Here is a 17,030-nt window from a genome sequence, read left to right on the forward strand (position 1 = left end):
GTATTTTGCCATTTAAAAAATCTGAGACCAGCCTTGGCAACATAGCAAGACCCCATTTCTCCACAGAAAGGGGGAAAAAAAGGGTATGGTTGCTCCTGCCTGTAATTCCGGCACTTTGGGAGGCTGAGGCAGGTGGATCGCTTGAGCCCCAGGAGTTCAAGACCAGCCTGGGCAACATGGCAAAACCCTGTCTCTAGAAAAAAATATTAAAAAATTAGCCGGGTTTGGTGGTGCCTGCCTGTAGTCCCAGCTAGTTGATAGGCTGAGGTGGGAGGATCACCTGATCCTGGGAAGGTCAAGGATACAGTGAGCCGTGATCATGCTACTGCATTCCGGCCTAGGCAACAAGGGTGAGACCCTGTCTCAAACAAAAGCGGAAAAAATGACATAAAATATATTAAGGCTAGAATGACTGACAGAATTCACAGTTTTCTTATTTTTGACTGCAACAGTTAAAGAGCCACAGCAACAACAAACCCATTGATATTTATACAAAAAAAGTTCATTAACTACAGAAGTCAAATAATTTATATAATTTATTTGTTTAGATCTAAGATTAACTAAATATAACACATAACCCATTAAAACCATGTTATGTAAGAATGATACAATGGACTTTGGGGACTTGGGGGCAAGGGATAAAAGACTACAAATAGGATGCAGTGTATACTGCTCAGGTGATGGGTGCACTAAAATCTCACAAATCACCACTAAAGAACTTACTAATGGCCGGGTGCAATGGCTCACACCTGTAATCCCAACACTTTGGGAGGCCGAGGTGGGAGGATCATTTAAGGCCAGGAGTTTGAGACCAGCCTGGCCAACATGATGAAACTCTGTCTCAACAAAAAGTAGCCGGGCGTGGTGGCACGTGCCTCTAGTCCCAGCTACTTGGGAGGCTGAGGCAGGAGAACTGCTTGAACCCAGGAGGCAGAGGTTGCAGTGAGCTGAGATCACGCCACTGCACTCCAGCCTGGGCAACAGAGCGAGACTCTCTCTGGGAAAAAAAAAAAAAAAAGAACTTACTAATGTAACCAAATACCACCTGTACCCCAATAACCTATGGAAAAATAAAAACAGAAAAAAACACGTTTTATTAAAGTTCTTCTAAGAACCAAAAATAAAATTTCTTAAGATGTGTAAACCTGACAAAAATTAAGAACTTAAGCCTTAGTCAAACAGCAGTGCTCCAAAAGTGAAACCCAAAGGAGCTGAAAATGAGTTAACAATAAGAGAAAATGAAGAGAGAGAGATGTATATATACACATGCCTTCTCTTCTCCTGACATCCTTCTGTTCCTTTTAAAGAGAAAGAGTAGGGATTAGATGACCAGAACCACAAAGTGAAGACTAAAAAATAGAAAGTGAAAATTGAGGTTTGCAGTTACTCCCACTGGTCCTGACGTTCTTCTAAGCAGGGCTTCACACCAGCTACAGCCAAGGTCTTTGGCAACATTGAAAGGAAAGCAAAAGTTGTCTTTGTTGGCCACCCACCATCTTGCCCCATCTCTGCCCTTCAGGAAGCAAGGGTATTCAGTATATCTTCTGGCTGTCTTAAATCTCATACTGTATGATCCACTCTACACTCATTCTGTGTAAAATGCCACAGACAACTAAGTATTGATTAAATAGCATTTTAAAGTAATTCTCACGTATTAAGAAGGCTCAATAAAACTTACTGTATTTGCTGAGCAACTACTATGTCTCTAGCACTGTGCTAAATGCTTGAGGGCAGTGTTTTTAAAATCCATAAAGTCATAATCAGTGTAAGTATAAGCCTAGGTGTGGTGGCACACGCCTGCAGACCCAGCTACTTATGAGAGTGAGGCAAGAGAATCATTTGTGCCAAGGGTTCAAGAACAGCCTCAGCAATGTAGTGAAACCCCATCTCTAAAATTTTTTTAAATGATATTTGCAAACATTTTCTCCCAATATGTGGCTTATCTTTTCGTTTTCTTGATGGAGTTTCTTGAAGCACAAAAGTTTTTGTGGAAGTCCATTCTGTCATATTTTTCACATGTGGATTGTGCGCTTGGTATTGTATCTAAGGAACATTTTTTTGACCCAAAGTCATAAAGTAATAAAGATATTTTCTTCTTAAGGTTTTAGTTTTGTTCCTTAGATCTATGATCCATTTCAAGTTAATTTTTATATATAGTGTGGTAAGGATCTAAATCCATCTTTTTGCATGTGGATATTTAGTTGTGCCATTTGCCTTCATTTTGGCAGAATTTTTTTCCAGCACACATATTCTATTTATTACATGTTTGTATTCAACAGAATTTGTCACCAGGCAGGAGTACAGTGGCGTGATCATAGCTCACCTGACCACCTGGGCTCAAGCCTTGACCACTTGGCTCAAGCGATCCTCCCACCTCGGCTTCCTGAGTAGCTAGGACCACAGGTGCATGCCACCAAGGTTGGCTTTTTTTTTGGGAGATGGAGTCTTGCTCTGCCACCCAGGCAGGAGTGCAGTGGCACAAACTCAGCTCACTGCAACCTCCACCTCCCAGGTTCAAGCAATTCTGCCTCAGTCTCCCGAGTAGCTGGAATTATAGGTGCATACCACCATGGCTGGCTAATTTTTGTATTTTTTTTTTAGCAGAGATGGGGTTTCATCATGTTGCCCAGGCTGGTCTCAAACTCCTGACCTCAGGTGATCCACCTGCCTTGGCCTCCCAAAGTGCTGGGATTACAGGCGTGAGCCACTGCGCCCGGCCGAACCTGGCTAATTTTTAAAATTTTTTCATAGAGATGGGGTCTGTGTTGCCCAGGCTGATCTCAAAAACTCCTGGGCTCAAGAGATCCTCCTGCCTTGGCCTCCCAAAGTGCTGAATTACAGGCGTGAGCCAACCTGCCTGGCCTAGAATGTATGTATCTTAAGACATGAAGAATATAAAAATAGAAATGGGTGGTTCATCAGGCGTTTTTGTTTTCTATTAATAATTTTTTAAAGGAAGTGGAAGTATCACATTCAATTACATTGAAGTTGATGCCTCAATATATTGGTTTGTTTTTACTTATATAACATTTCATCAGTATTTTGTGGGATGAATGAATATAGAAAAAGAAATGTTAGGAGAGCAAGATGACTTTAGGTAGATTTAGAATAAGCCATGATAATGAAATTTTGTAGCCTTTCTTGTGAATATTCATTTGCTAGGATGCTGTAACGTCTATTCTCTACTTACACCTCTTAGCATACAGAGAAAGGGCACACTTAGTCCTAAAGAATACATTAGGTTTATATTTTATGTAATCGTTTGCTGTGGAAAACTAAAACAAAAAATTTTGACTAAAACACCTTGAGATGCAAAATTAAAAAAAAGAATGTGGCCTTTATTTGCTTGGATCCACTGTCTTCCTCCCCGTGAACTACCACAGAAGGCCATCTACCTCCACCTTGCCACCTGCTATCATTACAGGCTTAGACATACCTCTTTACACCTTGGTATAGTAATATTTGGACTTTGAGAAAAAGATAATTTTTTTCATCTCTGAATCTGTTTTTTAAAATATGAAGGGCAGCCAAGGCAAGGTTTTTTGATTCTTTGGTACAAGTAGCTTAAGTTTTTATATGACAAAATTTAATTGAAAAATCAGATTTTTTAAAAATTTTTTTTAATTTTTATTTTATTTTAATTAGGCTCAACGAGAACCTTTGACAAGAGCACGAAGTGAAGAAATGGGGAGGATCGTACCAGGACTGCCTTCAGGCTGGGCCAAGGTAAAAGTCAGAATTAGCAGTAAAATAGCCACTGTGTTCCTAAAAAATGTTTGTTTATTTTACACCTTCTGTAATGCAGAGTCAATTCCATTTCTCCATTATAGAGAACATAGCTTATTCCCCTAATTATAACAGGATGAGATTTCTCAATACCCAACCTGAGATGCTGGCTACAATATATGAGCATTCTGGCATTTATCATTTAGAAATGGTGTATTACTTTAAAACTAAATTTCGTTTGAAGTTTATCACCATTTTATTCGAATTATTTTAATCCAAAAGTAAATTTAGCAGAATACTTTGGAGTGTTTTCTTTGTTTATATAATGCTTATTTTTGTTTTTTGACCTGTTTTTTTTTTTTTCTTTTCCATCTAAGTTTCTTGACCCAATCACTGGAACCTTTCGTTATTATCATTCACCCACCAACACTGTTCATATGTACCCACCGGAAATGGCTCCTTCATCTGCACCTCCTTCCACCCCTCCAACTCATAAAGCCAAGCCACAGATTCCTGCTGAGCGGGATAGGGAACCTTCCAAACTGAAGCGCTCCTACTCCTCCCCAGATATAACCCAGGCTATTCAAGAGGAAGAGAAGAGGAAGCCAACAGTAACTCCAACGGTTAATCGGGAAAACAAGTATGTTTATCTTAACTCCTAGAACTAAAATAATGTGCTGTATTTCAAAATTTCTACTCTGAATCTATCAGCATGTTAGTGTCAGGGAGTTGGAAATTTCTGTGGATGGCTATACCAGCCGTTATTATTTACCACAGAGAACAAAACGAATGAATAGAGAAAATGTTGTTGGTTTTTCTCCCAAGTGCTCACTTAATATCATCCCAGAGAGGATTATTTTAAGTGTTAATGTAGATATAAAATCATTGTTATGTTTTACAGTTTCATGCCATAGTACCCTCAGGTTTTTCATAGACCTCCTGTGGTCCCGGAATCTCCCTTTGAGGACCATAATTTTCAGGAATATTGAGCTTGCCTTATTACAGCACTCAAGTTCCAAACTTTTTTTTCCCTTAGCCAATAATGTAAGCGAAGTTTTCCTATAGTATTAAAATAACAAGCACTTTAGTATTATATCATCCTCTAATCCTTATTCTGTTCCTTTTTCCTTCATTGTATTTTTGCTATTCTGTTTACAAATAGTGACCAATAGGTTAGGTTTCCCAAAATAGTTTCATTTAGCTATACTTCTGGCTTCGTCCCTTTTGGAATCCTCTTAGCTTACGACTGATAGGGCTATGAGGAGATGATTTAAGTCTGTTTACCACTTCTAATCTTTACTTTTTTGGGAGGAGGGGGGCAATAGTTGGAAGTATAAATAAATGGTTTTTTTTTCCCATTTATTGTATACTTGTATTTGCTAAGGAATTTTAATTAGGCTGTCTTTTAAGCCTAATCCTAAGTAAGTTGAACACATCCTAAGAAAGTTGAAATTTTTTCTGAGAACTTACCCTGCCAGGTGCAGACTTATTCAAAGGAGCTTTTAAAAATTCAGTTAATCTTTTAGGGTTCATTATAATAACTAGTGAGATTTAATTTCTTCTTGAATCATCATTCTTAGTAAAGTGTTAATTTGATAATGTTTTAAGGACTATATGCTGTTCGTGTATTTTTTTATATATTGAACAGAAAAAGCACGCAAGTATGCACCTGAGAACACGTAAAGAAAAGCTGATGGAAATATAGTTTAATCTGTTCTCAGTGTGACTTTTAGGGGTAGAAGAATGTTAAGGATTAATTAAAACAGAAAAAAGACCTATCAGTTAAGATTTTCCTTATGCTTGAGCAGTTCTAGTAGTTCCACATATAAATCAAATACACCATATTACAGAAGTCTAGAAGGCATTCTCTGCCCCAGCACTGTCCAGCAGATCTTTCCGTAGTGATAGAAATGTACTATATCTGTGCTGTCCGGTATGGTTTGTGTCTACTTTGAAACGTGATTAGTGCAACTAAGGAATTTTTTTTTTTTTTTTTTTTTTTGAGACAGAATCTCACCCTGTCACCCAGGCTGAAGTGCAGTGGCATGATCTCAGTTCACTGCAACGTCTGCCTCCTCAAGCGATTCTTCTGCCTCAGCCTCCTGAGTAGCTGGGACTATAGGCATCCACTACCATGCCCGGCTACTTTTTGTATTTTTAGTAGAGACGGGGTTTCACCACGTTGGCCAGGGTGGTCTCAAATTCCTGACCTCAGATGATCTGCCTGCCTCGGCCTCCCGAAGTGGTGGGATTATAGACATGAGCCATTGTGCCCAGCTGGAACTGTATTTTTCGACTGTAATTGTGTATCCATCCGTGGATAGTCAATACACTCTAAAGTAATAGTACCCAAATAACCTCTGCTTCCCTTGATATCTACTCCACAGTATGGTTTTTTGTTTTTTTATTATTCCTCATTTGGCATTCTGGGTGAGTTCAAACATTTGATAATGCCAAACTTCCAGGGATCATTTAAAGGAGTTTAAAAGAGGCTTCTCTACTAGAGCTCCTAGTTCATGAGAAGTGAGATAATCTATCTATCTCAAGGTGTCTCTAAGAACCATGACCCACATTAAGAGGTTATGTGTTTCATGGGAAGGTCTCAGACCTTAGTCGTATGACTAATGTTAACCTAAATATTAAATGTCCTGGAAGGCCCAGCATCTTATGAGTTAACATATTAACTGTTTACAAGATGTCTGTGGTACAGGTGCTACAGTTTGCTGCCATTTATAGTATAGAACCTTAATTTCATATGCTCAGCATTTTAAGACATCTTGTATCCTTTTTCTTCCTCAGGCCAACATGTTATCCTAAAGCTGAGATCTCAAGGCTTTCTGCTTCTCAGATTCGGAACCTCAATCCTGTTTTTGGAGGTTCTGGACCAGCTCTTACTGGACTTCGTAACTTAGGAAATACTTGTTATATGAACTCAATATTGCAGTGCCTATGTAATGCTCCACATTTGGCTGATTATTTCAACCGAAACTGTTATCAGGATGATATTAACAGGTAAATAAATGTCATACTTTTTGCATTATAATGCTAAAAGGATGATCTAACCATATTTCCTGTCTTAGTCCATTAGTTTTCTGCTGCTATAACAAAATACCTGAGACTAGGTAATTTGTAAAGAATGGAAATTTATTTTCTCTTAGTTCTTGACTGGGAAGGCCATCATCTAGGTGCCGGCATCTGGTGAGCTTTTTTGCTGTATCCTCACATGGTAGAAGGTAGAAGGGCAAGAGGACAAACTCCTCCTGTCAAGCCCTTTAATAACGGCACCTAATCCTATTCACCAGGGAAGGGAGCCCTCATGGCCTTATCACCTCTTTAAAGGCCCCATCTGTTAATCCTGTCACATTGGCAACACCTGAATTTTGGAATCTTTGAAGTGAATCTGGTGGTAACCTATGAATAAGTAAGCATTTTGGTGTAGGGCTACAGTACGTGAATAATTTCATGTTGACATCAAGAACCCATTTTACCTTTCAAACCATGGTACTTACCACTCAGCTCCAGAGAAGTCAAATTAGGAAAGAGGAAAATATCTTTATCCTTAGGAATAATGAAGGCTGGGCATGGTGGCTCACACTGGTAATCCTAGCACTTTGGGAGGCTGACGTGGGCAGATCACTTGGAGCCCAGGAGTTTGAGACCAGCCTGGGCAACAAGGCAAAACTGTCTGTACAAAAATTAGCTAGGTGTGGTGACACATGCCTCTAGTTCCTGCTACTTGGGAGGCTGAGGTGGGAGGATCACCTGAGCCCAGAAGGTCAAGGCTGCAGTGAGCCGTGATTGTGCCACTATACTCCACCAGCTTGGGTGACAGAATGAGACTCTATCTCAAAAAAGAGTAAAGCCTTCTCTGATTAGTAAAGGACAGACAGGATGAGAGCAGTGCCAGAAGGCAGAACCTCGCTGTCGTGAACTGGAGCCTGTTGATGATGAGGAGACGATGCAGGGCTTGCAGCCAAAAGAAGGAAGCTGAAGGGATGTAAGCAAGTCAGACTCAGATGAGAATCTGGTGGTAAGCCTGCAAATAAGTAGTTTAATGTAGTGCTACAGTATGTGAACAATTTCATGTTGACATCAAGAATCCACTGTACCTTGCTTAACTTTTAAATTTCCTTTATTGTTTTTTGTAACTTTTATTTGCACAGGTCAAATTTGTTGGGGCATAAAGGTGAAGTGGCAGAAGAATTTGGTATAATCATGAAAGCCCTGTGGACAGGACAGTATAGATATATCAGTCCAAAAGACTTTAAAATCACCATTGGGAAGATCAATGACCAGTTTGCAGGATACAGTCAGCAAGATTCACAAGAATTGCTTCTATTCCTAATGGATGGTCTCCATGAAGATCTAAATAAAGTAAGAAATTTGATTTTTCTAAGTTGCAGAGACTCTTTAGGGTTGCTCAGTAGCACTGTATTTTTATAGCAGTTTAAAATTCTAGTTGGTGATAGTTCAGTGCTTGTTTATTCAAATAGTGACTGTATAAGAGAATTATAAAACATCTGGTAAGTGTAATATTTGAAGCATATACAGTTGGTATTTACTAATTAACAAGCAGTATTGCTGAGAAATTCGCAAATGTTAAAATAGTTATTGGAGTTTGTGACCCACATGTATGTGAAAGTAAAATCATAAATTATCTTATAAAAGATTATAGACAGTTTGAGCATTTTTATTGTATGCTATGTTTATATAATATGTATATGTTATTGTACATACCCTTATTCTTTTCTTTTTCCCAGTCCCTTAAAGTGGAACATGCCTTTATTCTTATACATCCTTCTAAAATAAGAATTACTTGGCTGGGCACAGTGGCTCATGCCTGTAATCCCAGCACTTTGGGAGGCCAAGGCTGGTGGATCACCTGAGGTCAGGAGTTTGAGACCAGCCTGGCCAATAGGGCAAAACCTCATCTCTACTAAAAATACAAAAATTGGCTGGGTGCAGTGGCATGTGCCTGTAATCACAGCTACCCAGGAGGCTGAAGCAGGAGAATCGCTTGAACCTGGGAGGCAGAAGTTGCAGTGAGCCGAAATTGCAGTGACCACTGCACTCCAGCCTGGGCAACAGAGTGAGACTCTTTCTCAAAAAAAAAAAAAAAAAAAAATTATTACATGTAACCAAATGACTCATGTGACTAGTTATTATAAAGGCATGTATGTATACATAAATGACCACCCTCCATTTATATACTACAACTTTTTAGCACTTTTTGTCTCACATACTTTTGGGGTCACTATTCTTAACCACTAAACAGATATATATATATACACATATATATATAGAGAGAGAGAGGCTAGGGCAACAAAATCATATCTGTCCAGTTGTAGCCCTAATTCCCAGCTATATGTGGGATATCTTTTCTCAAAACCAAACTTTTTAGCTTTTTCTTTTTTTAGTAGAGATGGGGGGGGATCTCACTGTGTTGCACAAGTTGGTCTCGAACTCCTGCCCCCAAGCAGTCCTCCTGCCTTGGCCTCCCAGAATGCTGGGATTACAAGCATGAACCACCACATCTGGCCCTTTTCAGCTTTTTAAATAAAAATTTGGGAAATTTCAACAAGTCACATTCCTTCAATAAATTGGTTTTTTTTTATATTTTTGGCTAGAATTATTTTTTGCCACACTCAAGGAGATCAGAACTCCTTTATGAGAACTACAGGTGTTTCTAAATCTGCCAAGTATTTGTATTCACTTTTATTCTTTCAATTTATATTTAAGTGTTGCCTTTGAGATATTAATATAGAGCTTAAATCATCTTATTTCCAGGCTGATAATCGGAAGAGACATAAAGAAGAAAATAATGATCATCTCGATGACTTTAAAGCTGCAGAACATGCCTGGCAGAAACACAAGCAGCTCAATGAGTCTATTATTGTTGCACTTTTTCAGGGTCAATTCAAATCTACAGTACAGTGCCTCACATGTCACAAAAAGTCTAGGACATTTGAGGCCTTCATGTATTTGTCTCTACCGCTAGCATCCACAAGTAAATGTACATTACAGGTAAGTTTAAGATGTAAAGAGAAAATGATTTATTGGATAAAAATGCTGTTTTTATGGATATAGAGATGTAAATTTCTGGTCTTTACCCTTATAAACATTTTATCATTAAAACTGAGCCGGGCCCGGTGGCTCACGCCTTGTACTCCCAGCACTTTGGGAGGCCGAGGTGGGCAGATCACGAGGTCAGGAGATCGAGACCATCCTGGTTAACACAGTGAAACCCCATCTCTACTAAAAATAGAAAAAATTAGCCGGGCGTGGTGGTGGGCACCTGTAGTCCCAGCTACTTAGGAGGCTGAGGCAGGAGAATGGCATGAACCCGGGAGGCGGAGCTTACAGTGAGCTGAGATCTCGCCACTGCACTCCAGCCTAGGGGACAGAGCAAGACTCCTTCTTAAAAAAAAAAAAAAAAAATTTTTATCGGTAAAACTCAATATAAATTCTGTTTTATAATTAGGCCTATGTAGATTAGAAAGAATTAGAAATTTCTTTTTTAAAGATACCTTTATTAAATATTCTTTCAGAATTGTTTGTTAGTATGTTTTTAAAAAGTTTTATAATTTGGAAAGTTGTCTGTTGACTAACTTAGGCCTACTTTTCATAAGCATTTGCTTTACATGGGGATATCAAATAAATATCCTGTTTTCCATGTATCAACAATGTTTCTTATATAAAAGCTTGTTGATACCTTTAGTCTTAAAGTACCTCCAGAATGTCATTTCCTCCAACAGGTTTTCCCTGATTGACCAGGTCAGGGGCTTTCCTGTGTCCTGTCACAACACACTGTAGGTAGCACTCACCACACCCTGTGCTGTCACTGTTCGCTTGTCTGTGCTTCTCACTAGATCACAAGCTTTGGGAAGGCAGGAACTCTTTTGTGTAGATTGCTGTTGAATCACTGGTGCCTGCAGAGTGACTGACTAAATAGGTGCTCTCTGACATTATTGAAGAAACGAATTAACGAGTATCTGCTGCTTATTTTTTTCTGCCAGGATTGCCTTAGATTATTTTCCAAAGAAGAAAAACTCACAGATAACAACAGATTTTACTGCAGTCATTGCAGAGCTCGACGGGATTCTCTAAAAAAGATAGAAATCTGGAAGTTACCACCTGTGCTTTTAGTGCATCTGAAACGGTAAAGGGGAAAGTTTGTCCTCCTGTTCAGTGAAATTAAATGAGGGAATTTTAAGTTCTGTGTATTTATACTTGTACTTCCTGCCATGGGTACATAACAAAGGACAATTATCTGGTTACAGTAGATCTAGGGAAATAAAGCAGAAATGAGACTGTTAGTTCACCTCACTGTTTTCAATACCAGAGCAAAATGACAATACCACTATTTCATGTAATTCCTTATAATTTTAAATAATTACAAAGCATCAAGTGAAAATGTATAAAAATGTTACAGTATAATTCAAACAAATTAGCACATGAAATGTAACATTCAAACAGCACACTAAAATATAACAGACTTAGTTATGTGTTAAATGGAATTTATAATTTTTAAAGTATTTTAATGATAAAATATGTTAATGATACCATTAGGTACAGAAATAATTTCGTCCAGATTTGTCCAATTGATGGAAAAGATCTAGTCCTATAATAGAAAGAATAATGACAAGTTATAAAACACGAACCAAATCTTTTGCTTATTCTTTGGTCTTCACATAATCCATGTAACTCAAGAACTTTGAGTTGATTATTTGAAAAACTTTTTAAAGGAAGTTGTACTTTTTTATTGAGAACTGTAATTTTTGTCAAAAAAAGCATTTCTGTTAAAAATGTTTTATCTTGTATTGAGATTCTTAGTTCCTTATGTTAATTTCCAAATTGACATGTTCAGATTTCTCTTGTGTAAATTTTTCTAAGCTAGTTTTTTCCATTGTCCTAGTTGAGGATTCTGGAAGTATAAACATTCTATAAGTGATTACACATTTTAAACATTCTATAAGTGATTACACATTTGTTAAAATTTTTAATGCTGAATATTTTAAAAATTATGAAATAACCATATTACACCAACCAAGATATCATTGTTTTGATGTTTAAAGGAGCAGAATATGCCGGAATAATGGAATGAATGGCATTATTTTAGTCAGTAGTCTCCCTACTTTCAATTTCTGGCTCTAGTTTCCTCTGAAGTACAAGCTTGACTCGAGAGCAGCTGTCATTCTTTCTTTTGTGGTGATCAGCATTATAAATATGTGGGTCTTACCTTCCTAGAAGACTCATGTAGCAGTTGTAGCTGGACCAGAGTATAGTCCTACCTCTACCATTCTGGCTGTTTGACCTTAGGCACATCATTAAATATCTGTGTGCCTCAGTTTTCTCGTTTGTAAAATGGAAATGAAGCCAAATGTCTTTAACAGGTTCCTCTACTACTAAAATTCCAAGTCTTTGTATTTGAAATGGATTTTACGGTCCTGGCCAAAAATCTAGATGTTAATGAATGAGGATTCATCCTGGTATCTTCCTCTGTCGGTGTAATTGTAATGTTTTGTTCTGCAGTTTTTCCTACGATGGCAGGTGGAAACAAAAATTACAGACATCTGTGGACTTCCCGTTAGAAAATCTTGACTTGTCACAGTATGTTATTGGTCCAAAGAACAATTTGAAGAAATATAATTTGTTTTCTGTTTCAGTAAGTATCTCTTTGAACTGAAGACTTTTTTTTTTTTTTTTAAACTTGCTTTGAAACAAAAAGTTTTAAGTGGTTTCCTACCTCGTGGAAGAGTAAGAACAACATAAAGCTTTGAAACTGTTGGCATATTTTAAATAACAATTTTAATTGAATTGATTTTTCTATCTTGTTTGGCACAGAATCACTACGGCGGGCTGGATGGAGGCCACTACACAGCCTATTGTAAAAATGCAGCAAGACAACGGTGGTTTAAGTTTGATGATCATGAAGTTTCTGATATCTCCGTTTCTTCTGTGAAATCTTCAGCAGCTTATATCCTCTTTTATACTTCACTGGGACCACGAGTAACTGATGTAGCCACATAAGGAGACATAGGTTATAAACTAGTTATCTTTTAAAAGGCTCAGCAACACAACTCTTGAAATGCTTATCAAGATAATGGTAGCTATAGCTGGCCGTTTAGAGGAATTCCAGGACAGTGGGAGCTGTGTTACTAGCACTATATAATTCCGGTCAGTGCTGACAAATAACATTTAACAAGTATTGCAGTAAGCATCACTTACAGGTACCATTTATTTCAAAACAACTTTTTTAGTCTGCTCCAAAGTTAAAATAATTAACTAGCTAAGCATTATTATTCGACTGGTCTAAAAACCATTGTATCTTTTTTTTTCCTTTTCACTGTTACAGCCTTTTCACATTTCTAAATCCCATCTTGATATACTATGAATACTCTAGAATGATGTAAAGCAGATAGGAATGTACGTGTACATATTTATTGCATACTTGCACATCAGATCAATGTACATAGTTTAACACGTGGTCCTTTTGTGAAACCTAGAACTCAGAGGATTGCTTTTTTTCTTTCAGCCTATTTTGAGTAACTTCAGTGCTTTCTTAGGGAAATGACAGGGCAAAGCGATTTTTCTGTTGGCTTTGGGCTGTATTTGTGCACTAAATCTTTATTCTAAAAAAATAAATGGAAACTAATTTTTTTAAAACAAGAATTTCATTTACAGCTACATTAAAATCTTAATGAGAAAAATAATTTATAACCCTGTGGATGTTCTGTCTTTAATATTGTATTATCAAATATAGGACAATAAAACCATAGATTTTATACACACACGTGCTATATAATAACACCCAGAGTCATTCTTTCAAGACTAGTATTCTCACATATTGAGAATATTCATTCTAAATATTAAAGTAAAAATGCCGGGAGTCAGGCATGATTGCAAAGTGAACTGCATTATAAACTACATCTTTACAGAGTGATGTATTAAGAGGGTTAAAGGAGCTTATAACTTACTTACTTACTTAACCGAGGGACTCAGTTGCTATATATGTAGTCAGTAAAACACTCCATATAAAAATAAGATTCCAAAAGTGTTTCAGAAAGAGACCACCCTTAGCAGGCTCTCAGGGAGAAGATGAAAGGATGGGGTTCAAATTGTGAAGCTGACAACTTTTCATGTTTTACAATTAGTCTAAGAGACCACTTCTTGGCTAAATTATTGTATCAAATATATTCAAATCATATTCTTAAACTCAGAGCCATTTGAACAAAAATTATTTTTGTTTAGCTTCATGAGTATCTGGAAAATAATTTGTTGAATATATATGATTATGGGAAATTTTCTGATAAACACTGGATTTTGAAACCTGAACTCACTATATAATTGCAGTGTTTTGAAGGCCTCCATCCATTAGCATTGCATTATATTCACACTGCCTCTTTCAGTGAACCAAGACCCATCTTCTGAACGACAGATTTATCTTAAGATAAAAGGTTGTATAACATGCCCACAAGGCATGAAAATGTTAATGATGCAAGTAAGTTCTAAGAGTTTAATGACCAAGCAAAACTCTACCACCAGATGCTGATTGCTTGTTTTGCAGTGTTCAGGAAACACCATTTTCCTGGCTCTTAACGCTTTTGTATTGGTATGGAAAAGGGCTGGCAGCTATAGAACAGGAGATACACCGTAGCATTTTGAACAGAAGTATCTGGAATCTCACTGACTCGTGTGTCATCAAAGCTATACCAGGCCTGGGTGACTGAATTCTTGCAGAAAGCAGTATAGTGGCCACCATCCAGATCACCAAAATGGTTCTATAGGAGAAAGGAATGTCAAACTTAGTATTCACGTATGAACACTAACTACTGGAACAGAAATGATAGGGCCAAGAAATGCTTTTTAAATTGTCCCTTATACTAAATTGAAAGGAAGTGATAATTTTGTTGTTAAATCATGCATATAGCCTGACTGCTATATTGCTTCTCATTTCATTGTAACTACTTATATGTTGTGCCCATTGACTATCATCTGTGAATAAAGAAAGACAATATTTAGCAGCATCTGATTAATGTTTATCAGTGAATATTTAGTTAGCACATACTATACATCAACTATTAAGCATTAAAGGAAATTTTACAAGAAGATAATTCAGGCCGGGCACAGTGGCTCACACCTGTAATCCCAACACTGGGAGGCTGAGGCAGGTGGATTGCTTGAGTCCAGGAGTTCAAGACCAGCCGGGGCAAAACAGCAAGACTCCATATCTTTTTAAAAAACAAAAAAAGATGAGCTAGGCATAGTGGTGCACACCTGTAGTCCCAGCTACTTGGGAGGTTGGGGTGGGAGGATCTCTTGAGCCCAGGAGGTCAAGGCTGCAATGAGCCGTGATTGTACCACTGCACTCCAGCCTGGGTGACAGAGTGAGACCCTGTCTTAAAATTGTAAGTTCATTTAAGTAAGATGGCTTTTTTTTTTTTTTTTTAAGTTAGGATAAGCCACAGAAGAGACATTTAACATTAGAACAAGGATCTTAACTGCATATTGTTACAGCACAAATTGAGGGGGCTATGTAGCAACAACCCCTCAATCACCCATAGGGTACAAAAAATAATGTGTCTCATTTTCCTTTTTCCATGTCTTTCCTAACCCAGTATTGTTTGGAACAAAGGCATTAGAGAGGTGTACTTCCAAGGAGGTGTTATGGTGTATGATAAGGGTCAGCAAACCACGGCCCGTGGGTCAACTCCAGGCTGTTTTTGCAAGACCCATGCATTAGCAATGGATTTTATATTTTTATATGGTTGGGGAAAAGATCCAAGTAATAATAGTATTGTTATATGTGAAAATTATATGAAATTCAAATGTCAATGTCCTTAAAGTTTTATGGGAGCATAGTCATGCTTATTTGTTTACACTTTTCAGTGGCTGCTTTAATGATACAACAGTAAAATTGAATAGTTGCAGTCAATACCATATGGCTTATGAGGCCTAAAATATTTATTATTTGGCCTTTAACAGAATAAGTTTGCTGACCCTCTGCTGTAGAGGAAGAAAATTGATTATTTGTTAACTTATTTTTTATTTTTTGAGATGGAGTCTCTCTCTATCGCCCAGGCTGGAATGCAGTGGCACGATCTCGGCTCACTGCAACCTCCGCCTCCCGGGTTCAAGCGATTCTCCTGCCTCAGCCTTCCGAGCAGCTGGGACTACAGGTGCCCGCCACCACGCCCAGCTAATTTTTTGTATTTTTAGTAGAGATAGGGTTTCACCATGTTAGCCAGGATGGTCTCGATCTCCCGACCTCGTGATCCCCCCACTTCGGCCTCCCAACATTATTTATTTTTATTTGAGACAAAGTCTCGCTCTGTTGCCCAGGCTGGAGTGCAGTGACATGATCTCAGCTCACCACAACCTCTGCTTCCTGGGTTAAAGCTCTTCTCCTGCCTCGGCCTCCCAAAAGTAACTGGGATTACAGGCACGCACCACCACACCCAGCTAATTTTTCCTATTTTTAGTAGAGAGGGGGTTTCACCATGTTGGCCAGGCTGGTCTTGAACTCCTGACCTCAAGTGATCCACCTGCCTCCACCTCCCAAAGTGCTGGGATTACAGGCGTGAGCCACTGCACCTAGCCTATTTATTTTTAGAAACAGTTTCTTGCTATGTTGCCCAGGCTGTACATGAATTCCTAAGCGCAAGCAATCCTCTCACCTCAGCCCCCCGAATAGCTAGGACTACAGGCATACACCACCATGTCCAGAATGAAAATGGATCTGTCTAGTTAATTTCAACTGTGAATTCAGATGTAATATAGTACATTGTGACCTTAGCGAAATTACTTAACCTTTCTGAGCTTTAATTTCTCATCTATTAACATGGCTTGTTTTGTATAGCTGTTATCAAACATCTCATGTATTGAGAGCTAGTACGCAGGAGTTACTTATTCAGTATTCCCTTCAACCTTCATCTTTCCCACCTCTCTCCTTACAGGTAATAGAAATATCCGAAATTCACATTTAAAAGATCAAGGTTCCGCCGGGCATGGTGGCTCACGCCTGTAATCCCAGCACTTTGGGAGGCTGAGGCAGGCGGATCACTTGAGGTCAGGAGTTTGAGACTAGCCTGGCCAACATGGTGAAAATCCATCTCTTGTAAAAATATAAAAATTAGCTGGGCATGGTGGCGTGTGCCTGTAATCCCAGCTACTTGGGAGGCTGAGGCAGGAGAATCACTTGAACCTGGGAGATGGAGGTTGCAGTGAGCTGAGATTGTGCCACTGCATTCCAGCGTGGGCGGAGTCCTAAACAGGAAATTTAACAACAGTATGGTGTGTGGTTT

General features: G+C 38.3%; 2 protein-coding genes across 4 annotated transcripts in view; one reads left to right on the forward strand and one right to left on the reverse strand.

Moving 5' to 3' along the window:
• The window catches only part of USP8 (ubiquitin specific peptidase 8), a 74,786-nt gene extending 61,347 nt beyond the window's left edge, over positions 1 to 13,439 (forward strand). For all 3 annotated transcript variants that reach the window (XM_032174091.2, XM_032174090.2, XM_032174092.2), the window contains 8 exons: positions 3,646 to 3,726; positions 4,104 to 4,366; positions 6,526 to 6,738; positions 7,890 to 8,100; positions 9,514 to 9,750; positions 10,743 to 10,885; positions 12,259 to 12,391; positions 12,571 to 13,439. In XM_032174091.2, coding sequence (XP_032029982.1) covers positions 3,646 to 3,726; positions 4,104 to 4,366; positions 6,526 to 6,738; positions 7,890 to 8,100; positions 9,514 to 9,750; positions 10,743 to 10,885; positions 12,259 to 12,391; positions 12,571 to 12,756 — 1,467 coding nt within the window. In that variant the 3' untranslated portion in view covers positions 12,757 to 13,439. The remainder of the gene's footprint in view (positions 1 to 3,645; positions 3,727 to 4,103; positions 4,367 to 6,525; positions 6,739 to 7,889; positions 8,101 to 9,513; positions 9,751 to 10,742; positions 10,886 to 12,258; positions 12,392 to 12,570) is intronic.
• A 657-nt stretch (positions 13,440 to 14,096) lies between these two features.
• The window catches only part of USP50 (ubiquitin specific peptidase 50), a 43,485-nt gene continuing 40,551 nt past the window's right edge, over positions 14,097 to 17,030 (reverse strand). The window contains exon 7 of the mRNA XM_058427208.1: positions 14,097 to 14,507. Coding sequence (XP_058283191.1) covers positions 14,322 to 14,507 — 186 coding nt within the window. The 3' untranslated portion in view covers positions 14,097 to 14,321. The remainder of the gene's footprint in view (positions 14,508 to 17,030) is intronic.

Source organism: Hylobates moloch, unplaced genomic scaffold, assembly GCF_009828535.3.
Source record: "Hylobates moloch isolate HMO894 unplaced genomic scaffold, HMol_V3 SCAFFOLD_14, whole genome shotgun sequence".
Classification (NCBI taxonomy): Eukaryota; Metazoa; Chordata; class Mammalia; order Primates; family Hylobatidae; genus Hylobates; species Hylobates moloch.